Source organism: Neopsephotus bourkii, unplaced genomic scaffold, assembly GCF_033783945.1.
Source record: "Neopsephotus bourkii isolate Nb327-2 ecotype Australia unplaced genomic scaffold, CSIRO-AGI_Nbou_v1 NB_1383, whole genome shotgun sequence".
Lineage (NCBI taxonomy): Eukaryota > Metazoa > Chordata > Aves > Psittaciformes > Psittacidae > Neopsephotus > Neopsephotus bourkii.
This window is the reverse complement of record NW_026901862.1, coordinates 260,939-287,328: the sequence shown is the minus strand read 5'-3', so window position 1 is coordinate 287,328 and position 26,390 is coordinate 260,939. Positions and strand designations below refer to the sequence as shown.

At 38.4% G+C, this 26,390-nt stretch overlaps 1 protein-coding gene across 1 annotated transcript in view; it reads right to left on the bottom strand.

The window, feature by feature from the left end:
* NBAS (NBAS subunit of NRZ tethering complex) overlaps nt 1-26,390 on the bottom strand; it is a 176,905-nt gene that overhangs the window by 128,930 nt on the left and 21,585 nt on the right. Inside the window, exons 12-23 of the mRNA XM_061367561.1 lie at nt 26,204-26,332; nt 24,017-24,080; nt 22,345-22,538; nt 20,867-21,124; nt 19,956-20,081; nt 18,969-19,120; nt 18,072-18,206; nt 13,851-13,929; nt 13,023-13,127; nt 12,596-12,732; nt 958-1,041; nt 288-441 (exon numbers count right to left, since the gene is read on the bottom strand). Of these exons, the coding sequence (XP_061223545.1) occupies nt 288-441; nt 958-1,041; nt 12,596-12,732; nt 13,023-13,127; nt 13,851-13,929; nt 18,072-18,206; nt 18,969-19,120; nt 19,956-20,081; nt 20,867-21,124; nt 22,345-22,538; nt 24,017-24,080; nt 26,204-26,332 (1,617 nt within the window). The remainder of the gene's footprint in view (nt 1-287; nt 442-957; nt 1,042-12,595; nt 12,733-13,022; nt 13,128-13,850; nt 13,930-18,071; nt 18,207-18,968; nt 19,121-19,955; nt 20,082-20,866; nt 21,125-22,344; nt 22,539-24,016; nt 24,081-26,203; nt 26,333-26,390) is intronic.

Sequence of the window (26,390 nt, the reverse complement as noted above, 5' to 3'; positions counted from 1 at the left end):
GGACCTACGGAAGCGCAACTGTCTGCTATTGTAAGTCGAGTAAAAGAGAATGTACCGGTTTCCTATTCATTCCTATGGATCAATTATTTGGCTGAGCAAACTTTAGAACAAGCATAAGTACGCTGCAAATGAAAAGCAAAATACTTCAAAAGGCACACTGAAGATTGAGAAACAGTGTGTACTAGTGAGGGAAAAACGTCCCATTAATACTTTTTAAGACAGGATTCTGCTGAAGAAGGCTGATCAGCCTGAAGCAGCCATCATCATTTCCTTTCTGATTTTCTCACCTGCATTGAGTATTTTTCAATTTCCTGTGCTCTGCTCAAATACCAGTCAGTAACAAGATCTACTGAAAGGTCAGCAGTCCTGTACTTCAGTAACTCAGGCTGTGTTTCATACAGAAATTCACCTTCATCTTGTGAAGTTGGTTCAACAGTCATCCTTTAAAAAAAGAAAAAAAACAAATGTTTATGTATATATTTTCTCACATTTTTTTATGTCAGTGTTTCCCTTAAATTTCTATTTGTTTTAAAAACAAAAAAAGCCCAAAAGATACAATCAACCTACTATCACACTAATAACCTGAGACTCAAATGCCAATCAGTGTTAACTTTTGTCTGCAAAGTAACCAGAAAGTGATTTCAAACATGAGACAGATCATGAAAGAATCTACTAAAGACACAGATATGCCCAACTTCTACTTTTCATCTGTTCCTCTGTGAAAAGCAGTTCTGTGATCCATTAATGCTGCTATGATAATATTACAGCTGACAAGTAATAAATATACCATGATTTCTAGAAGTAACCTCCTCCTGCTCACATACATTTGCAAAAGTCACTCCTCTCATAATCCCGCTGAACATACTATCTCCCGCGTTTTAAGAATTAATGAGTCAATTCTTTATCTGACACGTACATAAACACAAAAAAACCTTTTTGCTTTTTCTATATACTTGCCTGCATTCTGCTTTTTCACACCAGTCCTCCTCACGATGTTTCTGCTCATTCCAAGGAAGAATTTTCAATGTCCCCCTCTTGTAACTGCCGTAACAGAAAAGGGACGCTTCAGACAATTTTTTAATCACAGAAATACAAAGCATCCACAAGTATTTCAGTGGATTCATAATAAGCAATCCTTTAAGATTTATCACTTCTTAATGCAGATTTACAAGTGTGATTTCACCTGTATATTACCTCTATAAACACATATTCTACCTATACCACTGAAGAGCCAGTAAAAGAAACTAATAAATTTATTTTGTTAATGACCATACCTTGAAGAAAAAAAAAAAAGAAGAAAAAAAAAAACAAACCCCAAAAAAACACACAACAAATCCACTACAGGCTGTAAGAATTTTTATCATTTTGCAGTATGTGTTCTGACTTCATATACCGTCATGGAAGACTGAAATGAGTAAAAACCTATGATCTTCACACCTTAAAAAAACCCATGCAATTCTTCAAATGTCAGCACAATCCTTGTACTGAAACGAAACAAGATATGCCCTGCTGTACTGATCTTCTTAATGAAGTTTAATGAGGTTTTCTGACTACAAACTTTCACAGTGAAACATTCTCTAAATATTGAGGTTGAAGAAATAAAATAAAACACATTCTGGAATTACAACTTCAGTTAAGAATTTCGTTCTTAACAGATTCAGTAGCATAACAGGTTTATAATTTGACAAAACTTTCAACTTTTGTTAACTAATGTGCATGATCAGGATAAACTACATGTTTCTTCCCTCCACTTACTATTAACATGGCTGAACCATTTTCCTGACCCTGATAAACAATTACTGGAGACTAAACAATTTTATCTTTAGGTAAGCAAGAGTTATCCACCCAGCCTAAAATCAAAAGTCACTAGATGAATCGAAAGTCAACAGACTGATGCTGTCACCTATCTGGCCCCTCCCCCTTTCTCCCCAACTCATTTCAGAAAAAAACCCTGTATTTTCCTCTCCACATCTAAACATAGGCATTTTCTTCCCTTTCTTGTAACAGAAAAAAAACCCTAACCCCAAACAAGAAAACAAAAAACCCACCACACACACACACACACACACAAAAAAAATCAACCAAAAAAATAGGTTTGTCTTTAAATTCCAACTGCTTGAAATATTTTCTAAAAATACATTTTAAAATAGAAACCTTTTTAATTAACAGCAGTCATGGATTAACTTCTCCAAGATCCCATTATGGGTTATAGCTTCAACTACAAGCTTTCAACAACAATTGCTTAAAAAACTGCTTGCTAAAAAAGATCTCTCTCAGTTGGAGTTCCCAGGTTTGCTCTCTTTGACAGTTACTTTGCTTCCTCCTTTCCCCTCAATGCCAAAATCCATTAAGTGAGGAAGCAATGTGCAACTATGCTTCCCTCTGCCTACCCTACTCAATAGGGAACAATAGAAAAAGGTTGGAAACTAGAGAGACAATCAATGTGAATAATCAAAAGTAAGAAGTGTGTCATCATCCCTTCTGTAAAAGCCAGAGGAGACTAAAGAATGCTTAAAGAAAGAAAACAATCAATACACTAAGATTGATATCAAGGTGTCGATTTTTTTTTTCATTTCACTTACATAGGAAATTGCATTCCCTTGTTTTTACTTCCTGCAACACTGTAAGCACTGATGAGATTAGCAGAGCAACATTTAAAGTAAACAGCCGATACTCTTCTACAGCATATGCAGCTAAGCTGTTAACTATTCACTGCATGACACAGAAGATAAAACACCACATATTTGAAATGAAAAACTGAAAGAACTATTGGAATAAAGTGCCATGAAACTCTACTATGTCTAGAAAATATCTAGTTAAGGAAGATTTGAGCCACATATTACAGACACTTGAGAACTTCCAGGTAAAAGTTGAAATGTGCTTGCTTATACCTATTTTTTTTGCCTTGGCTACTCCTGTTGTCCATTTGACTTCTGGCCAAATCTACGAAGACCAATGTCATCTTTCAGATTCTGCAGGAATGAAGCTTACAGGTGTCCACACACATCAATTCAAGATGTGCTATAAGCATACTTCAAAAGTTTTGCATAAAAGCTTAGTAACAGACCCAACCATGAAATGCTAAAGAGAAGACTTTTCAGTTCATGGGAATCATCATGTCATGCAATCTTGACTGGAAAACATCTACTCCAAGGTTAGAATTACATCCTTTAAGTCAGGTGCATAGACAAGCCATGGAAAATTCTTTTAAAAGTATTTTCCACTCTGGCTCAATTTGCCATTTTGAACGTATTCAGTTCACCATAGGAATAAACTGGGAGAAGCATTTTAGATTCTTAAAGCTCTCACAGAGTCAGAGCAGCACTCAGTAACTATCTCCTCTAAATTCAAAAAGAAAGCAACATCAAAAAAAGATACAACTGAAAAATATCTCATCCCTGAGAAATCAGCAATTATGGAAAAAAATGGAAAAAAAACTCCAGTAAAACCCAGACCACTCAGAGCTGACTCACATTCCCAGCAACACTAAGAAAAATTCATAACTCCCTCCTGTCTCCATGCCTTTCTCATTCTTAAGAGTTTAGAAAAATAATATTTAAATTCAAACACAAGGAATGGAATAAACCAATTTCAACACCAGCATAGGCTGGAAAATCCTTGTACCTGAGTCCTTTATAAAGTCAAGGAAATTATTAAAATGCTGTATTTATCTCCCCATTTATTACAATGTTTTTTTCTTAACTGATACTTATGGTTCAGCAAGGATTTCTTTTTCCCCTCAAATTTCCATTATCAGTAACTCCAGTGACTCATGCAGAAACAGAGCAGCAAAACTTTAGAAAAGTGGCTGTTAAAACTGAAGCAAATCAGTTGAGAAGGATTTTAGGCATCAAAACACCACTGCAGTCTGCAAACTCAGAAATGCAGCTGAGACAGAGAAGAAAGAGACATAAACACATATATGCAGGGCTTCCATTTTTCTATCATGCTTTTGTTTACAACAAGCAGCAAATCCTGCTGAACTAGGGCACATCTGAACCACCGCATACACCCCTGCACACAGTGCATCAGCCTAACTGGGCTGGACTTGGTGAATGCTGCAGGCATGGGTAGCTTGCCCTATGTGCAACATACACTCCACGCTTCTGCGTTCAGAATTCACTAGTCTCTGTGCTTATACCGCGCAACTTTGTAGTTTTGTTGTAGAAACAGAAATCCTACAGAGGTCAGAGACATGTGCAGGTTAAGTCTGCATGAAATTCCAGATCTGGGGACAGATCACTGTCATCACTAAGGCAGACTGCCTCTTTTCCTATTTAAAAAAGCTATCAGCTGTGCCATACCATAACTCTACACAAATATTAGACGGTTTTAGCTGGGGGGGGGGGGGGAGTGGGAGGTGTGTGTGTGTGAGGTGTATTTTTTTTTTTATTTTTTTTTTTTTTCTCCTGAGGCACTGCTTCTCCCCCGCTTTACCTTTCTCTTCCTTTTCAGCAGTAGAATAAATATGATTGGAGCCCAGTAAATTGACAAACTGCAGAGATATTCAACTCCATTTCTTCAAAAAAAGCTGGCTTTTCCTGTATTGCTGTTTTCATCCTATTGTTTATATTGGCCTGGCAATTCTTCCCATTCTTTTCTTTGACAAAAGATGTCAATGCTATTGTAGTTTCCATATCCTACCAACTGCATTTATTCAAACCTGCAGATTATTTTTCTCTCCAAGGACAGCCTTTCAAAAAGGAAAGTCTAATACAGTTTTCAGGTCAGAGTCCCATCCTTTCTATTACCAATAGCAACAGCATGTTGGGTTTTTTTTTCCTTCAAGCAAGCCTGTCTCAAAGACTCATCTAGTTGAGCATGAGAATTATTTTTTTAAATCTTTACCCTTATAAACGTGTATGCATCGAATCCAGACTCCAAACCAGTTTGGCAGTTGGGCCGTTTGCCCAAAGACATCTATGGAACAATATCTTTTTGCTGAAAGACAGGCACTTTTAAGAGTAGGTTTTGCATTTGGGTTGTTTGGTTTTTTTTCCTAAAAGTATTTTGAGAGTAGATGAATCTTTGCTTTTTTTCCTTTTTTTTTAAATCACGTCTCATCATCAGCAAAAATGTTATGAACAACTCTGCATTTGAGAACTTGTGTGTCACATACTGGAATAGTTCTTAACATAACGCATTTAAGTAAGGCACCAAGTATTGATCTGCTAGAGCTGGCAAAGCTATATACGAAAGATATAAAAATGAAGTAGCGTTTCCATCAATGGTTTTGTTATCCAGTCAATGCTTTTAAAGAATGTGCTTGATTCCAATTTTATTATATTTATTTTCAAAATTATTTCAAATTTAATTTGGTGATAAGAGGAATATAAAAGCCTGAGATTCAAATATTCTTTCACCCCTGCTGACACTTGCACACTTACCAGAATTTATGATTTCTATATTTTACTATAGGTACACTGTAAATTACTTTAGACTTCACCTTCAAATCAGCACTTTCATAATTCCATTACGTAGAGGTATGGAGGCATGAAAAGTAGCCTATATTTAATACATATATATATATATGTAGGATCTGCAAGAGAAGTTTTTTAATTTAATCCAGAAACTCATTCATCCAAAGTCTGTACCTTCTCAAACAGCAATGGGGAAATCATTTCCCGTTTCTCTTGCTCTGCAATTGTTACAGCTGTAGAACAGTTTTATTATGTCACAATTATTCTAGAACTGAGGATGAAATATAGTAAGAAATGCATCCCAGATATTTAGTCTTAAACATCTATGCATTGCATTTTTTCATACTGCATGAAAATATTCTTTTCTACCATTACAGGAGTTTAGCAGTGAATTATTAAATACAACTATATAATTGATTGCATGCGTTTGATACTGAATAGCTGGAAACCTATGTGATACAGAAGTAGTGGGCAGAGAGTGCAGTTATTTTCCAGGAACATCCACAGCACATGTGACAAGTTAATCAAGACTGAAGTACAGCTGGTGCCTAAAACAATGCAAAAAACACCACACATTTTGGAAAAACTGATCTGCATAAACTAGCGGAAAAAGTATCCCAGCTGCTTTTGGCTACCACTGGAAACTCCCCTTCAGAATTCCTGCTCTGCTCATTGTGGTGACAGGTCCTTTGAAGCAACTTTGTCACCAGAGGAGAAAAGTTATGTCTGAATTCTCATAAACAAATGAAGCTATGTTTTAACTATGCGTTTAATCTTCAGTAGAATTTGGGGAGACAGGAATTATTTTTTTTCTCCTAAAACAACCTAGACTGAATAATCTAAACATCAGAAAAGTCAACCACCACTACACAACTGCAGTTTATAAGCTCACCATGTTTTGTATTTTTTCCCTCGATGCATACAATTAAACTTGTGAGGCAATAGCTTTCACAAAATCAAACCGGACTATTTTAAAGACACACATGAACTCCGAGTAAGATCAAAGCTGTCATGATACAGTGAAAACAGTCCTTCAGAACTGTACATTTATAAAGTTTAATGAATGCTCATGAAAGAAATTTTGTTCTAAACCCCATAAAAAGACGACAAACAAATAAGACAATGACAGCAATACACTTTCCTAAGAAGATCTGGGAAGGCAACCCAAGGACTACTCTCTAGACTATGCAGGCAAAAGTCAGGAGAAGTCAGGCAGGAAGAAGCCAGAAAATGGGAAAATCTTAGTGCTCTGTGGATAAACAGCACAGGCACAGTTCAGCTCACATGCTATAGGAAGGTATGCAAAGGCTGCTACTGGCCTGTCTGAAACCTTCTCCATGCTGAACACATGCAGCTCTCAGCCTTAAAGTGCTCCAATCCCCAGTCACCCTAGTGGCTCTCTGCTGAGCTTACTCCAGTTTACTGAAGCCTTTCCTGTACTGGGAGCCAGTATTCTAGATGCAGTTGAACCAGTACAATAGTCTGATTACTCAGCCTCCTGGCTGTTCATGCAGGACGTGCCGCTGGCCTTCCCTGTTGGCTTATGTCCTCCTTGTGCCCACCAAGACCTCCAGGTCCTTTTCAGCAGAGCTGCTTTACAGTCAGTCAGTCTCCAGTCTCTATTGTTGCAAGTTTCTTCAGCTGCATGAACAGGACTTTGCTTGAAATCCCCAAGGCTTTTGGTGGCCCATTCCTCCTGTCTCCTTGTCTAGGTCCCCCTAAATGACAGCTGCAGCATAGCGGCTTCTGTATAACTTCCCTCCTTCCTTAGTGACAGCTCCCTAACAGCCTGAAGTTACCATTCTCCTCTTCAAAAACTCCTCATGAATAATAACTCAGTAGTTTTGCCAGCTCACTTTCTGCAGCAGCTTTCTGACTGCAGTGAGCTGCTCCTGTGGCTTTCCCAGATCCCCACATATGCCAGTTTGCAGGAGAGTTTTTCTTCCTCCAAACCATTGCTTCAACTTTCACGTGCACCACAAGAACCTTCCCCACTTCTACCAAAGTCAATCCAGACAGGAATACAGGTGTCATCATGACAAGTTAAATCTTTCCCTCAAAAGTTATTTCTTCTACTTCATAGTGGAAAGTAAGATCTGAGGTTTTGGTTTGACATGGGTTTTTTTTCCTCCAAACACATCCTCAAAATAATAAGCACATTGATCCCTCTACCTCTAAACTGTTTTTCTTTTTCCCATAGGGCAAAGGAAAGGAAGTGCATATAAAACTTACACCCTTCCTATTTATTTCATTGTAGCACTATGCAAATGAATTCAAACAAACAAAAAGAACTGACCACCAAATTATTTTAACATAAACATTTCCGAACATCACCTTAAAAAAAAAAAGGCAGTTCAGTTTTAGAAGAGAACATAATATAAAAAAAATGAGGACTATATATAACACAGTTCCTGAGACATTCAGTCATCAAACCCATCTACATACACATACTGAGAAGAGATAAAGCTTTAAGAGCTTTTTTGAAACTGCAGTGCCACAGGCAATAACTAAAAACCTAGTTCAGGAGAGTATATCATTATGGAAAGGCAGAGTTAACTGCTTATGAACCTCTTAGTTTAAGTGTGTGGTATTTATCTGTTCATACATCAGAGTCAACTACATGGAAATTTTCAGGTTTTAAAAGCTTTACCAAGTTTTTAGAAGATATTTCAATTCCCACCCCAGTTCATCAGGCAAATGGGAGTACATCCACACTCTCCAGTAAAAATTCACTTTCAGCCATGACTGAAAACCAGTACTTGAGAAAGAAAAGTTAAGGAATAAAAAAGCAGAAACATATAAAATGTAGTTAAAATCATCTCTCTAACATACCAACTAGTGTAATGTGCAATATAGCGGACTTAGGGCTGTTGGGGGTGCCATACATTTGAATTTCCCCACCATCTGTGAGTTTAACATGCGAGTGGTAATGTTACAATGTAGCAGCTGAATGTAGTTATAAGGGAAAGAAAATTAAAACAAAAGGCAATATACTCTGGTTATGTATTCATAATGGTGGTAAAGCATTATTTTCCCCCGAGATTACCTTTAAGAAACCTAAGGGCAGCAGTTTTAACTAAGACTAAGAACACTAGATGTACCTATTAAAATAGAAAGAGCTATCATCTCCTTTGAATACCTAAACTTTTACCACCTTCACTCTAGCTGTCTTAAGAGATGAAGTCTGTGCATCTGATGCATTATTGGGAAGGAGCATTAATCCAAATGACTGAGAGACAGCAAAGAGTCAGGAGGCATCATTATAAAAGCAGCTAAGAAATAATATGAAAAGAAGTAGGAAACATAACAATCGCAGCTCTAGAAAAACACATTACTGAGTAACGTCAAGTCTATCACAATACCAATTTGAAGCCAACAGGCATGCAGAGCCACCAATGCGCCTCAGTATTTCAGATTCCTTCTTAATTCTGGGAGCTGCTGAGCTCATAAAACTCACAGTCATTTTCAAGAGCCTCATGAATATACATAAACCCTCTGCTCAGACATTACAAACCTCCTCCTGAACAGTTCTGAGAGTGACCCCTCAAGATGCTAAGCTACGAAACACGTGCCAAAACTGAGAAACAAAAGGATATCCACCGCTTGACACTTTTCACAAGCTGACATAGGAAAAAAAAAAAAAAAAAATCTATGTATTTCCTAACAACCTGGCCCAGAAGACAGAAAAAAGAAAGTCCTTTTACTTCCCTTTTTGTTATGCTGACTCTTCCTTGACTGATAAGACCTTACAATTTTTGTGACACTGGTCTGTAAATGCCATCCTAATGGAAATGGCATGTGCCAGTAACAAGAAAAACAAAGGCTTTATGCCTATACAGTGCACTAGCAAAACACACATTTGTCTCAGTAGGTACTTCAAAATTACTCTCTGCAGCTGAACTGGAGGCTCCAGACCAAAGGTAATGGCAGTTACAAAGCAATATTTACAAAAACATAGGTAATAAAATTCTTCAAATACAGCACTTTCATGTGCATTCATGCGGGTGGTGGTGTACAGTAAGCAACTGTTCCAACACTTTTGCCTTGGCAATAGCTAGACATGCCAATTTGTCACCTGTTCCATGTATAGACAAGGCAGCACCTGCTATACAATCTTGAGCCTCTCCTCAGCCAGATTCCCCTATAGATGGGGGAACTATGAGAACACAGTGTTCTGTGGTAAAGTTCCATAAGGGTAGGTGTCACCTCAGAAAGCTCCAGTTGGAAACCAACACAATTATCATTTAAAGTGCTCCATATACACAGACACATGGTCAGTTCCCACCACTACTTCATTCTACACACACAGGGCCACATATGAAGACCTAGAATACAGACTATAGTCTGGTTTTTTTTTCTCCACCAAAATCTTTTCTGCCTCCAGAGCTGCACACTGCCTATCAAGAGGTCTGAGCTGCAGGAAGCCAAGCAGCAAAGCCACCATCAACAAGGCATGAACAAGGCAGTCTTTAAGCAAGGCCACTAGTGCAGACTGTACTTTTAACATAGGCACTATTAAGCAGATGGTCCCCGTTAGTGATCTTTACCACATGGACCACAGTAGCAAATCACCCTACTAGAATCTAATGTTATAGACAATTATGGCCTTGAATTTTCAGGAAAAAAACAAAATAAAAGTTTAAAAGAAATCACAGGAGAGATCTCTCTCTTTTGCTGAAACTAGAAAATCCTTCTGATACGCAGCATGGACCCTACTTCCTAGCTATAACAGTGTGAAATTTAAAAAGGAAGACCAGACTGATTCATTTCCTGACTCAGAAACCTTTATAAGATTTGTCTAGTGTCAAAGTTCATAAAGACAGATTGAGTCATTCTCACCCCTTATCACAAGACCCCTGTAAATTACGACCTTCATAAGCTGAAAAGACACTAAGTGGTAATACCACCTACATTTTTCCTACGTATTAAAACATTGGTGTTTATATTTCTGCAATGTTCTTCTTTTGCTTGCAAGATTATTACAGTGAGTACTTGCAATTTTTTATTATTATGGGGGAATAAAATAGTTTTTTAAGTTGTACCATAACCTTGTTCCATCAGTTATTTTAAGACAAGTTATGACTACATACTGTGTTCTGTAGAGAAGAAAGCTAAATATCACAGTCTTTTAAACTGGATTTCATAACAACTATGTAACTACAGAATGCTAATAATTCTGTTCATACTAATAATCCATACAAAAAATAAATGCTATAACTAAAGGCCAAATAAAGGCACTTAAAATGACCAAGAATTTCAATTCTCTTTGATTCACACAGATTCATTTTCATTAACGTGAAACAAGAACTGCTAAAAGCTGAAGCTACTTGGACGGGGGACGAGGAGGGGAGACTCATCCCATTAAAAAAAAAAAAAAGCCAACAAAAAATAACTTGTTAAGATCATAAGAAAACGTGACTTTGTACAGCTTAAGTCTACTTCATTAGTATAGTATTCTCATTAACAGGTGTATGATCAATACATGTTTAATTCTATTAATAAGACAATTTTAGGGACTGTAGCAATCCTGTAAGTACAGTTAGCAGTTTTGTAACAGGGAAACAGTTTTAGGAAAAGTTTAGATCAAATATATGAGTATATGTTATCTGAGTATATGGGATTTGGTCTCATCCCCATTTTGTAGCTGCCCAAAGACAAACATTTCAAAGATATACAGTATTAACTGTTCTGCAAGCTGTGAATCTGGTCATAGCACTGAAAAGTTCTGTCTACCGCAGGAAGAAAGACTCAAACTATATATATCCATTTTTCAACAGCAGACAAAATTAAGTTCTTAACCCATAACTTCACATCTTTACTACTAGATCATTGGTGAAATGTTCTGTCATTTTGCTGCTTGGCACATAAGTCAGTTTCTTAAACCAACCAACCAACCACAACAAAATGAAAAACCAAAACCATGAACAAACAGCCTTTCAGAAAGAAAGAGAACCTATTTATGAACACCAATAAAATATCACAACCAAATTTAAGATGATCCTTCTCTCCCTCTCACATTACAAATCTTATAAAATTGAAGTTGAAATATATTTTACCAGTTTTATAAACACTGATTTCTCTTCATTGTCCTAATTGTTACCTTAAGGATTAAAACAAGTGTTTTCACACCATAACTACATAACTGTTTTGCTAATACAACCAACATGACAGAATGGGCACTGGTAAGTACTGGGTATCATGAAATAAAGACAAACTTCTACTCAGAAAGGACAAAAGTTTTAAGTACTATAAGCTAGGAAAAATTTCAAGGGAATACCCTGATGAATTAAAACCCCCTCTTTTACATGCAGAACTATCCAAATGGGACTACTGAAACTTTGAAGTATAAAGCTTAACTATAATTCTGGAAGACTACAAAAAAAAAAATTCTATTAGCTACTTCAAAAATTATCACTCTGAAGTAAGGGTTCAAAGTCCTCCTGTAAAATATTAAATAATGAAATCTGCCCAATTCTTTATAGGTACTGAACAATACACTTCAAAACTAATTTCATAATTGAAGTGGTTGAAAGAAACACTCTAGAAGCAAAAGAAAATATTCTAATTAATACACAGAACATTATTACGATGTTCAAGGAAGACTCTCCTATGAAAATGCATATGAAATCGAGAGTAACCTAACAATTTATGCTGAAATGAAAGAGTAGGAAAGTATAAAGCTTTTCATGATTCTATCTTACCAAAATGTGTAAGAAACGGTAAGAAAAAGATTGATGATTCTGAAGTTACTGACTGCTAAACTTCAAAATCTTCACATTTCAAAAAAAATGCAGAAAAATATAACTGCTTCCAGGAAGCTAAACACTTCTAATATTCATTTCCTAATGTTGCCTGTCATTGCAAACCAATTACACTTGGGCTTACACCTGTGAAAATGTGGGCAGTTTCAGGTCAGAAAAGGCCATGCTTCCCTCATGTGTAATGGACGCAATAACATTTAAAGTCCACAGTTTCCTGACAATAACCAAAAGAGACCTCAAAGCTGCTCTGAGTGGAACAAAGTAAAGCAAAAAATGAAGCCTGGTCAAGAATACATAAACAAAGCTGCTTTTTTTATTCCAGATAATAACTAATAGCAAATTGCCATATATGAAAAATAATACAAGGATCAACAACCTAAATATCTTTCTGGGTATCTATTGATGCATCCTTACCAAGCTTCAGGTAACAAGAAAGCATATTCATGTGGTGAAGTAGTCTCTGGAAAATTGGAGAGAATTGACTGTCTGTGTGGAAGTAAAGCTGATCCATGAAAAGTGAACAGAATTTCCAGGGCTCTGACATTACTTTCCTAAAAGGCAAAACATTAAATTGCAGAACTAGCTTAAGACTGATTTAGACTGAAAAGCGCAAGAAATATAAGCTTAAGTCATGCAACAAATATTTAATTTTAAAATTCTCTTTAGCAATAAAGAAAATTATTTCAGTGTCACTGAATATATTTATTTACAATCAAACAAATATACCTCCTACCTCTTAAACTCCCACTGAGACTCAACCAAATTCATGGGGAAAAATGCACTGAAATGCAGAAATCAATACCAAAACAAAATTACAGTCTATCAAAATAAATATTAATACCCGAGCATAAGTTCTTGCTGAAAGTACAATATTCTGATTTCTGAACTTCTTGAAGAATTCAGCATCATAGTGCTGCTCAGCTGCATGAGGCCCTCCAAGGATTTCCTTAAGAAAAGAAAAAAAAAAAAAAATGATAGAAAGGATTATAAAAGACTGAGTTCAACACAAGACTTACAAAAGCATCAAAAAGCCTACATGTTCCTGTATTTTAGGATAAGTATGAGATATACATAGAAAAGCATGCTGTTGGGTTTTATTTGTTTAGGTATAAAAAATAAACATTTTTGATTGATAAGCTAGGCCAATTCTCTGCCTTATTTTAATTAGGGTTTACACAACATAAGTTATAAAGAGATGTACTAAAGTCATATGTGACTCGTGCCAACTGCAAAGTTAAAAAACTAAGTAAAATACAGTCTAACATTCCAAAAACTTTCACTTCAGTAAGCTCATGAAGAACAGGATTCGTTAGAAAACCTGAACAGAACTTGCTAATTAGACTGGCAGAGGAAAATAACAGCAATCCTGCACCAACTCCACATCCCATGCTGTTACATAACTTAACATCCCACCAATACAGGATGCCCAAAGAAGGCCTCTGCCAAATTATACCTCTCAACACTAAAAGCCAGCATTTGCAACAATAAAGCAGGAGAAACATGGCAGCTTGAACAAGAAACAGCTTACTTTTATCACAGCATTTCAAGGAAAGTATAAACTTTAATGCTACAATACATAACAAAAAGTGATGATGTGATAAAGAAGTTACAGGACTACCTGTGGAATGAGAAATCAAAAGAACTGTAGGTAGTTACCAAGTTTCCTCACCTTGTAGGTTTCAAGGCGATCAAGGTAAGTTAAGAGCTTTAGCCTGCTACGGCAGAGTTCTTTTTGTTCCAGTGTCAGCCTGTGTTCAAAACAGAAATTTTCAGGCTTGCAATCGATACTGTACATCATGGGCGAGTGAAGACAACAGTTACATATTTTAATGACTTTTAATGACTTGTGCACTGGAATGCATTAAGAAATTAAGTAAGCCAAAAACTCTGACACAATACAATGCCTATTAAAATTTAAATCACTTTAGAATCATAGAATCATAGAATAGTTAGAGTTGGAAAGGACCTCAAGATCATCAAGTTCCAACCCCCCTGCCACGGGCAGGGATACCTCGCTCTAAACCATATCACCCAAGGTCTCGTCCAACCTGGCCTTGAACACTGCCAGGGATGGAACATTCAGAACCTCCCTGGGCAACCTATTCCAGTGCCTCACCACCCTAACAGGAAAGAATTTCCTCCTTATATCCAATCTAAACTTCCTCTGTTTAAGTTTTAACCCATTACACCTTGTCCTACCACTACAGTCCCTAATGAAGAGTGCCTCCCCAGCATCCCTATATGCCCCCTTCAGATACTGGAAGGTTGCTATGAGGTCTCCACGCAGCCTTCTCTTCTCCAGGCTGAACAGCCCCAGCTTTCTCAGCCAATCTTCATATGGGAGGTGCTCCAGTCCCCTGATCATTCTCGTGGCCCTCCTCTGGACTTGTTCCAACAGATCCATGTCCTTTTTATGTTGAGGACACCAGAACTGCACACAATACTCCAAGTGAGGTCCCACGAGAGCAGAATAAAGGGGCAGGATCACCTTTGACCTGCTAGTCACACTCCTTTTGATGCAGCCCAGGATACAGTTGGCTTTCTGGGCTGCAAGCGCACACTGCCGGCTCATGTTCATTTTCTCATCGACTAGCCCCCCCAAGTCCTTCTCCGCAGGGCTGCTCTGAATCTCTTCTCTGCCCAGCCTGTTGCTGTGTCTATGATCACCCCGACCCAGGTGTAGGACCTTGCACTTGTCATGGTTAAACTTCAAAAGGTTGGCATCAGCCCACCTCTCAAGCGTGTCAAGGTCCCTGTGAATGGCATTCCTTCCCTCCAGCGTATCAACCGAACCACACAGCTTGGTGTCATCGGCAAACTTACTGAGGGCGCACTCAATCCCACTGTCCGTGTCAGCGACAAAGATGTTAAACAAGACCGGTCCCAACACCGATCCCTGAGGGACACTCGTTACTGGTCTCCAGCTGGACATTGAGGCATTGACCACAACTCTTTGTGTGCGGCCATCCAGCCAGTTCTTTATCAACAGAGTGGTCCATTCATCAAATTGATGTGTCTCCAATTTAGAGACAAGGATGTCGTATGGGACAGTGTCGAATGCTTTACACAAATCCAGGTAGATGACATCAACTGCTCTACCGCTGTCCATCAGTTCTGTAGACCCATCATAAAAGGCCACGAAATTGGTCAGGCAGGATTTCCCCTGAATGAAGCCATGCTGGCTGTCACCAAGCACCTTGTTGTTTTTCATGTGCCTTAGCATGCCTTCCAGGAGAATCTGATGTAAGATTTTGCCAAGCACAGAGGTGAGACTGACTGGTCTGTAATTGCCCGGGTCCTCCATTCTCCCCTTCTTGAAAATGGGGGTTATATTTCCCTTTTTCCAGTCGTCGGGAACTTCACCTGACTGCCATGATTTTTCAAATATGATGGCCAGCGGCTTAGCAACTTCATTTGCCAGCTCCTTCAGGAACCGCGGATGGATTTCATCAGGACCCATGGACTTGTGCACATTCAGATTTTTAAGATGGTCTCGAACCAGATCCTCTCCTACACTGGGCCCAAGGTCTCCATTCTCACAGTCCCTGCGTCTGCTTTCCAAGATGGTGGTGCGGTCAGAGCCTTTGCTAGAGAAGACCGACGCAAAGAAGTCATTCAGAACCTCAGCCTTCTCCAAATCCTGTGTAGCTAGTTCACCCGAGAGCTTCCTGAGGGGGCCTACATTCTCCCTAATCTGTTTTTTTTTATTTGCTATGTACCTGTAGAATCCCTTCTTGTTATCCTTAATATCCTTAGCCAAGTTTAATTCTGACTGGGCCTTAGCTTTCCTAACCTGGTCCCTAGCTTCCCAGACAACATCCCTGTACTCTTCCCAGGCCGCCTGTCCTTGCTTCCACTTTCTATAAAACTCTTTTTTCATTTGAATTTTCCTCAGCAGCTCCTTATCCATGCAAGGAGGTCTCCTGGCCCTCCTGCTGCACTTCCTTCTGGTTGGGATGCAACACTCCTGAGCTTGTAGCAGGTGATCCTTGAAGACCAACCAAGAGTCTTGAGCCCCCCTGCCCTCTAGGGCTATATCCCATGGAACCTTACTAAGCAGGCTCCTGAAGAGGTCAAAGTCTGCTCTTTTGAAGTCTAGGGCAGTGAGCTTGCTGCACGCTCTTCTCACTGTCCTAAGGATCTCAAATTCAACCATCTCATGGTCGCTGCATCCAAGGCTGCCCTGCAGTGCCACATTTCCAATGAGCCCTTCCCTGTTGGTGAGCACAAGGTCAAGCATGGCACCTCTCCTTGTCGGTTCCTCTATTACTTGCAGAAGAAAGTTGTCTTCCACACAATTGAGGAACCTCCTGGATTGCTTGTGCCGGGCCGTACTGTCCCTCCAACAGATGTCAGGGTGGTTGAAGTCACCCATGAGAACGAGGGCCTGTGAGCATGAGGATTTTCCTATCTGCCTATAGAGTGCTTCATCCGCAGATTCCTCTTGATCAGGCGGTCTATAACAGATCCCCACAGTAATGTCTCCCATATTTGTTTTCCCTTTAACCCTAACCCACAAACTCTCTGTTAACTGCTCACCAGTCCCCAGACAGAGTTCCATACTCTCCAGCCTATCTCTAACATAAAGGGCAACTCCCCCTCCGCACCTGGCAGGCCTGTCTTTTCTAAAGAGTCTGTAATCTTCCATTCCAACAATCCAGTCATAGGAGCCATCACACCATGTTTCTGTGATGCCTATAATATCATACCCCCATAGACGAGCACACATCTGTAATTCCTCTTGTTTGTTCCCCATGCTACAGGCATGTGTATAGAGGCACCTGAGCCGAGCTCCAAATGAAGCCGGCTCATTGGCTGGAGCAGCTGGAATATCTCTGCATTGCTCCGAGCATTTATTATAGGTGCTGGCAACTGACTGGGTGTGTTGGGATGGGATGATGCCTCCCTCCCCCAACACATCTAGTTTAAAGCCTCCTTGACCAGTCTGGCAAGCCTCCTACCAAAACTGCTCTTCCCCTTCTTTATCTGACCAGCTCCACCAGCCCCTGCTAAACCTCGCCTACAAACTTGGGTCCCATGTTCAAGACACCTAAACCCCTGACTGTGACACCACCCTTCTAACCATTTATTAACCTGGCTAATCCTCCTAGCTTTTTTTAGGTCCTCCCCTGTATCCTGGAGAACAGACAAAAAGACTGTCTGATATCCAGAGCCCTTAACCACCTCTCCCAGGGCTCTGTAGTCCTTCTTTATGTTCCCCAGGCTACTACTCTCTATATCCCTAGCACCCACATGTATCACCAGAAACGGGTAATAGTCCATGGGGCTTACCAGAGCAGGCAGCCTCTCTGCCACACCCCTGATCCGTGCCCCTGGTAGGCAACACACCTCCCTTGAGACCGGGTCAGGCTGACAGACGAGTGCTTCTGTCCCTTTCAAAGTAGAATCCCCTACTACTACGACCCGCCACTTTTTCCTGGCAGCACCAGTAGAGATCTTTACCAGTGCACCAGCCGGCTGTTTATGCCAGGAGTGTGTTTCCCCATGAGCCCCTGCAGGACAGCAAAGCGGTTCTGTGTGGGGACAACAGGTTTAGGAGGACGTCCCTTGCTTTTAATTTGTCCTTTTCCTCCTTTTTTTGTTGGTTTTTTTTTGTCACCAATTCCCAGCTTCGAGGGTTAACAACCTCCTTCTTTCCTCCATGAGCTACAGGGGAAGCTTGAGGACTCTGCACAGTTTGGGCAGGGAGCAAGCTTTCGTGCTTCCTCTCAGCTACCCTGAAATCTTCTAGCCTATTAATAGCTTCCTGCAGCTCAGCCACCTGTTATTCTTATTAGGAATAACATACATGAGAGTAATTGCACTCTTGCAACTGTGTAGTTAGAATAAACCTATAACTGAATAAAACATGGCCTAAAATTACATTTACTTTGAAAAGTTTACTGATGATAGCAGTTCTTGACACTTCTTGGCCTCTTTTTCCTTTCTAGCATCCATTTCTTCATCTGGTGACAGAAAGTCTTCATAGGGAACTTCAGTGTCCACCTGCCCCAGTAAGATAAATCTGGAAGACAAAACCAATGTAATCAACATTTAAAAAGATAAAACCAAGTTTTGTTGCTGTAAAGCAGCAGACACTCATCACAAGTATTATCTTCCCCCACAAAAAACCCAAACAAACAACAAACAAAGAAACAACAAACAAAAACAAACCACCAACCACACAGCTATGATGGTTGCCAGAAGTTTCAAAATTCCACAGGTAGCACCAGGATGAGCAGCACCTCTACAGGATACAACGGAAATGGAAGAGGTTGTTCTTTGTGCGGTCATCTATTTCTACCACCAGGAACTGAATACTGAATAGAACTGTCTCTGCATGTGTTTCCTCACCAACCTACTGTGTTTTCTTTTGTTCCCCTCCTCACTTGAACCACAGAAGTTCATTACAACAGTTAGATCATAAAACAAAACACATTTGTAGGGGTAGCTGCATCTTCCAGAAGAGACAACAAAATCAGGTTCTCACAGAAAAATAGTGACAACAGAAGTTCTCTATGATGGAGAAAATAACAGGCGTCTATAGAAGACAAAATGCAGTACAAAATAAACAGTAATTTTACTTTTTACAAAGGTAAATGAAAATAGGTACCTGTGGATATCTTCAAAATAGTTTGATTCCAAGCATTAGTTTTATATCCCATGAAAGCATCTTAGCATTTTCATTAATGGCTGATAAAAACATTATCAAATATAAGGAAAAAGTTTCATACACACCACTCCTCAGAAAAGAAAACAAACAAACAAAGAAAACCTCTTCCCAAACCTGCCATCATGTTCTCCTTTTCCTATGGCCACAAGAGCCTCCAAGTCTGTGCCTTTCAAGCCATACTGAAGCAACTTCTTAGCAGCATCCACATTCTCTGGAACCCTTTCCAAGCACTCGTGAAGAACCCACGCACGTTTCTTAATTTTGCTCTGTCCAAGAACAAGAGCAGAAATACAGTGTTACATGCTTCAACACAAAGCAATGAAATTGGAGACTGTCAGTCATTTAAGGTGTTTCTTCCACTCAAGAAGATGTCAAGTTAACCTGATGATTAACAAAGTGAACCAACAAAAGAGGTGAAAATGAAAAAAAAAATAATAATAATTTCCTCAGAGTATGTGTGGCAGAAAAGGGCACAGAAATGCCAAGTGGTTTAGCAGAAATTTCGTAACTGGAACAGATGTTATTATTCAAATTCCTTAATTAGTACCACTCCTTACACTAAATTAAATGTGACGTTTGGGGACTAAAACACAATTTTTATAAACCAAGTGTATTCCACAATAGTGCTAGCACCATTTTCAGCATCAGCCTCTTCACATGCCAATAGGATTCTATGACAGAAAAGACACACCAGTACCACAACACATTATTGGTCGTATATGCTGATCTTCAGTTGAGACTACAAAGCACATGGAGAATGACTACTTGTAAAAATCCTATTCTGACTTTCAAATAATATCCAACTTGACAGAAAAAAAAAAAATTAGATTGCTTTTCTCATGATCCCTTGAAAGACTTTACCCTGTAGCACATTAGATAGTGCAGCTTTGACAACATTTGCCTGCTAAGTTTGAAGTCTTTTTCCTAAGCCAAAAAAAAACCCACACTGGACTTCACTGAAAAGCTACAGTTGCAGATAGCAGAGTTCACTGTAAATCTTATATTCAAACTTTGCTATATAGCCACGGATACCAACTTCACATTCTCGTTTAATTTTCTAAAATACTTGGAAGTTATTTAAGTCAGAAAACACAAACCCACCAAGTAGTCTTGAATTGAAGCAACATTAACAGTCGACTTCCTCCACTGTCTTTGATACACAAGATCAGAATCAAGCCCATATGCTTGAGCCAAAGACAAAGCTTCCCCATATTCTTCATTATCAATCTAAAAAGCAAACACATGAAAGTAATCTGATCTCCATCCTAAACAATAAAATGTTAATTCTGTGTACTGAAGCAGGTAGAGGGATAATTAATGCAGGTAAAATTAAGCAGGTAGGAAAGAGAACGGCTCAAAATACAGATGAGTAACAGTGGTATCTGATGGACATATCTACAAAATCAGAGATTTTTCCTCAAAAAAGGAAGATGTCATTTAGGTATCCACTATGACATCAGCACTCCCTGGAAACTCCAACAGCTATATAGTTGGCTGCTTTACCATCAGAACTATTGAAATGGACAAGACAAAGTCCTCTTAAGTACCAAGAGTAATCTTAAGAATTAAAACATATCTGTTCAGTAAAACTGAATCACAGGCCTAATTTGTATATAGCCTGAATAAAAACCATGCAGGTAAACTACATTAACATCAGAGTATAAGTTAACCCATTCCCTGGCTAGTAACAAGCTAAACTGATTTCCTTCAATATATCTGCCAGGCCTTTTATAATCTGTAAACACTTACACAAGTACACTTCCCAGTTTGGTCAAGCTAAGGATGCACAATGTCTCGTCCATGACCTGCAAACATCATCTCATTTGAATTATTAAAATGTTAGTTTTAAATCATGATCTCTTCAATCAGGTAACATGGAACGCTGTCAACTAAGACACCCTTAGAATTCTGTGCCTAAGTCCTTGTTAATATAGCAAGAATTAAAAGAAAAACAAGAATTTTTTTCCTAAATAAAGCTGATTAAGAGCTGTGAGCTTTCCTTCTAAACTTACTTTTCTCTGGTAGAGCTCCTCTGGAGTTGTGGATCTCAAACTGACAAGGCGGAAATTCTTTGTAATAGTACGCGGACGTTTCCGTGGAGGAGCAAATCGTTCCATTTCTGTCACAAAGTACAGGCCTTGCTTTAGGTAGCTGAAGTATCTGTCCTTGGCAGAAGTTTCAGCATCTGAGTCAGAGTCATATTCTCCTTCATCTTCATCGCCTGGCCTGTTCTCCAAGCCTAATCTTTTCGGAGCAAGTTTTACCTCACACTGCAAACAAAATAGAATATGAAGCATCCACCTAGTACACCTCAGCTAGTTTGGTGAGAATTGAGTACAATTTCACCTCCAGTACTTCAGATTTCAGAATCAACACCTTTTCTCTCCTTCTTTAAATTCTTTATTTCTCAGCTTGCTTGACATGGTCTACAAAACCTGATTGCATCTGTCTCCTAGATCTGAGGCCTCATCCCTCACCTACTGAAGAGTGAAGGTTTCTTAATAGTAACCCACTATTACACTAAATGTCATACACCACCCCAGAGAGGACAGAACTATGGAGGCATCTTTGTCCTCTATTACACACCTTACTACGGCATACAGCAGTTTTTTTCAAATCTTAGCTATTCAAAGCAAGGTTTTCTGTTCAATGCAAATGCAATCTCAGACTACATCCTTAGGCTGTAATATACCAATTACTGGCTTATCTTATTTCCAGAATAATGAAGCTTTTCAAAAACATACAAGCAGCTTTGGTACTTACTGACATATTGTAATAAATATTATTTTAAACTTTCATTTAAGATGTTTAAGAACTATTTCAGAGTAAGCCTTAGGGAAGAGTAGTTTTCTTTGTTTCACACAAAATTCCCAGTTAAATTTGTTATGTTCTACTCACTCCTGGAATCCTACTAAAGATAACAATAACAACAAAAATTATCTCTTACATGGCTTTTGTCTTAATTGAAATTACTTCCTCATTTCTTTTAAATACACTCCCTGGATAAGAAGCATCTGTTTCAAAATGGAGAGGGATGCCTGCAGTGTCCTTCAAATGCAGTAGCACACAAAGCAGTTAAAACTGTTGACATAAACTGTTTCCTGCAGCAAGATTCCTCTCAGTCAGACTCTGCCTTCTAGGAGTTTTGCTTCTACTCTCCAGAAGTTATTTGACAATCAAGTTTTCATCAAGGCAGTTAAATTGCAGCAAGTTCAGAATTTCCCTGCAATTCTTACCTAGACATGAGGAAACAGAATCACTTTTTCTATTAGTAATAACTTATTTTTAACCACACCACACACACAACACCCTTAGTATTACATATACAAAAGCAAACTGTTCTACTACATTCCAAAACAGAATCACCTTTTCTATTAGTAATAACTTCTTTTTAACCACACCACACACACAACACCCTTAGTATTACATATACAAAAGCAAACTGTTCTACTACATTCCAAAACAGTATCTATCTGTGCACATTCCTCACCTCCAGACTTAGAAATCCTCCATCGTGAGCTGAAGTGACCTGAGGAGAACTCTCAAACCATTCACATGACTTTCCTAACAAGTTTCTTAATGTCTTGACTGATGACACAGTCAGTGCACCAGAGCAGCGAGCCAAAATGACACAACTGTCTGCCCACCAATTGACATCTATCAGTGGGTAATAGGATTCTTTATCTGAAATAAACAAACACATAAATAAGAATTAATCATACAAAGAAAGATAACTTAAAGAACCAGATAGTTAATCAGAAGTTACTTCAGTTAGTAAGAGATTTCATCTGATAACCTAATTTCGTAAGCATTGATTATTGTATGTGCATTCTTGATTCTTTAAGTTTATATTTTAGATCAATTATATTTTACTAAATCAGTTCTGCATTAAATAAAGCTGATAAGGAGAAAAAAATTAAAAAACCCTACACAATTGTGAATGTAGTTATTTTTTAATATTATTTGGCAAAATTCACAGTAAACTGATTTACTTGCACAAAATAGGACAAGTTTGAGACAGTTGATAAAGATCTGCTTCAGTACTTCCCAGGCTATCCTTGACCCAGTCTCCCTGGCAACAAACGTAATACTGATGAAAGTCATAAAATGCTGTGCTACTTTTGAGGAAAAGTGACAGCTATGAGGAAGGCTCCTGAAACAGGCTACAAGATGAGGCTATTTAAGAAGATTAAAGCAACAAAACAAACAAACTGAGGATGGAAGCAGTGTCATTTCTAAGGCTGTCCTGATTAGGGTAACTGTTGGGACAGAATGTTCACCAGAGTTAGTTCAATTTGTCCACTACAGTGTAATTTCCTACCTCTCTGATGAGAGCAATCTTTCCCCAAACACCCCTGAGAAACAGATACGCTTATCGCTTTTTCTGTTAAGCACTTGAGTGCTTAGTCAGCAGCCTACCCATCAAGGTGAGATGAAATAAGCCAAAGACAGAATCACCAATAGTAAAAATAAACAGGGATCTTTCAAGAATATAGATGTACAGAAGCAGTGGTGAATGGATCATAGAATAGCTATTTATCTCTGCACTCCTGGAATAGCTGTGCAATAACCAGGTGGTAAATGACTGCACACAATAACCTGAATTCTGGGAAAAGACAGAGACTGACATGACATAACTCCAGTCACATGAAACAAACCCTTTTGTTTTAGAATTTTAAACTAGGATCTTTAAATTATGTTAACCTTCAAGATTTCTTAGACACTCATAGAAAGAAAAAGGTCAGTTTAGGTTTTAGACTGTCAACCAATGTTACCTGCAATACAATGATGTAGTGGCTTCTGACACACGCTCAGATGTCTGCTGAATGTTCAGCATTATAGAGAGTCCTAATCATATGATTAATAATAAATGAGGTCCTGTACTAACTGAAATATCATCTTATTTACGGCTATAAGATACGGCTATGGCTACAAAAGTATTCTTAAGAAGAGATTTTAAAAAACCTATTGTGATACTGATTTAGCTATGCTGTGTGTCCTAGGTTTAGCAGTAGCAGTTATTCTACAAATTCAAATCACACATACAATTGTGGCCTCTATTCTGAATGAGATTTAATTAAGCCATTTTATGTGTTTATATATTTGTATAAATATTTTTAACTACACAGTGGTATAAAATAATGATGATCTGTACCACATACCTTTTATTTTCTTTCTTTTTTCACTAGAGAGTCTCCAGTCTGGGTTAAGTTCATCATAACCTGGCTAAAAGAAAAATAATTTAAAAAGTGTGAAACAAAAAGAAAAATTATATGCAAGTAAATCTTTGTCATACAGGCAATCTGTTTATTTATTCTATTGCTGATCCACTCATTTTTCAATGAAAATACTCCCCATAAAATCAATTTTTTCCTGAAAATAAAATGTACAGTTGCTGTAGTAACATTGGGCCTTCCTCCAGACAGTCCAACTAAAGAAAATAAAAATCATACCAAAATAGACTTCTGGATTTTTAAAAGACCATATTAGAAAACAAGAGTACAATCAGACCTGTCCTAGTAATCACACTCTAAAGATTTCTGAAATAAGGCTCTCCAGCAATCAGAAGCTCATCAAGCACTTCTTTGTATGTCTGTATGCAGGACTGCAAGCATATAAATGAGTAATACCAAAACAGCTCTCTTGTTTGCTCTGTGTAGTGTTCCTGACTGTAAGTCTAGTACAATGCTGTAAGTATTTACTATGGTTATTTTCATAATTATGAAGCCCCTCTCAAGACTACTGCAGAAAGAGAAGCAGCATTATTTCATGATGCACTGCAACATTTAGAATTAGTAACCTGTTGCTCTGTTGTTTTTAAAACTTTAGTAATAACAGAATACATGGGAACTACACAAATACAAATGACAGTAATCCCGCCCCTAACTGCAATAAAATGGAAGTACAGGTAGATTACACAGCACAGTCAACCAAAGCAGGTTTGGGTCAAGAAGAAGGTGATTTTCAGACTTAATTTCTTAGTAGAAAGGGTCTGCTAATTAAAAGCAAATGAGGCCACTTTAATTTAATAAATAGGATTGTGTGGCAATTAAGTAGAAATCACTCACATAATGAAAATATCCATTATGCTTGGACACTAGTTTCACCTACAAGTGAAAAACAGTCAAAACACTAAATACTCCTTTACACCACCCCCACTAAGTGATAAATTCCTGAAAGCTGCTTAAAAATACATATTCATTATTGTTATAGGCAAAGAAAAAAAATATAACAATTCACCATTAAGCATCCTTGAGCAAAACCTGTATCCTCACAAAAAATGAAGTGTACATTTAAATTACAAGTATAGATAGATACGCATACCTACACACACGTACATTCACAACACTTTTGCCAACACTGGAGCAGAAGTTTTGATTGTTTGGGTTCTTTCAAAAGTACTTTTCTACAGAAGCCTGGAACTACATTTCTGCAATAGGCTGAAGTCAGCCAGAAGCTAAGCACCACCCAGCTGTTCACTTGCTCCTCTCCCCAGTGGGACATTGTAAGGAGAGTGAAAGCAAGAACAGTCATCAGTCAAGACAAAGACAGTTTAATAAGCAGTGGAAAGACAGATTTAAAAAAATAAATAAATAAAAACAAGTGATGCAAAGGTAATCATTCATCATCTCCCACAAGGAGAACAATGCCAAAACAGTCTCTGAGCCATGACTACCCACTCAAAACCTCCACCTCCTCTGTTTTTATTGCTGATCATCATGTTACATGGGAGGGAATATCCCTTCTGTCACCTGAGGTCAGCTGTCCAGGCTGTGCGCCCTACAAGGCCATTGTGCACCCTCAAACTTCTCATCTGGGGGACACCAGTGAGGAACAGAAAGCCTTGAAGCTGTGTAAACACTACTGAGCAGCAGCTAAAACACAGGTGTGTTATCAACGATGTTTTCATCACAAATCCAAAACTTAGCACAGGCTGCTGTGAAGAAAATTCATCCAAGTCTGGAAGAGTTTCACAGTCAATATAGCTTAACAAGATCTGACTGCTTACCTGACCTCTAAGAACCAAAACTTAAGCTACACAATACCACACCCATGTTTCCAAGTCTCACTTTTGCAGTCAGATCAAAAAGAGCACACCAGTGGTGCTCGGATGGCAAAATACCATTATATCTACAAGTATTTATTGACTTAGGTCTTTCCTATAGTCAAATTTTTCAGCCTTTTTTTAAATTTTTTCCTGAACGGTCAAAGTAAATATAAGCCTCAGAACATATGAAGTTCACTGCTTTACCTCCATACTATCTTTCCAGTCATCTGAACCACTCTCATCTCCTAGTAAATACTCAGAGGATTAAGATACATACCACATGTATCTAAATCCTTCTTACCTGATCAGTTTGGTCCCATTCTCCTTGTTGTCTGAGAGATGGAATAGACCAGATCGTCAATTTTCCTGAGAAATGAATAGCTGCCAGAAGAGTTCCATCTGGAGAAAGATTCATCTTGAAAACTCCATCCTGCCAAACATTATGTCAGCAAAGTAAAAAAACAAAAAAAAAAAATATCTAAGCAAGT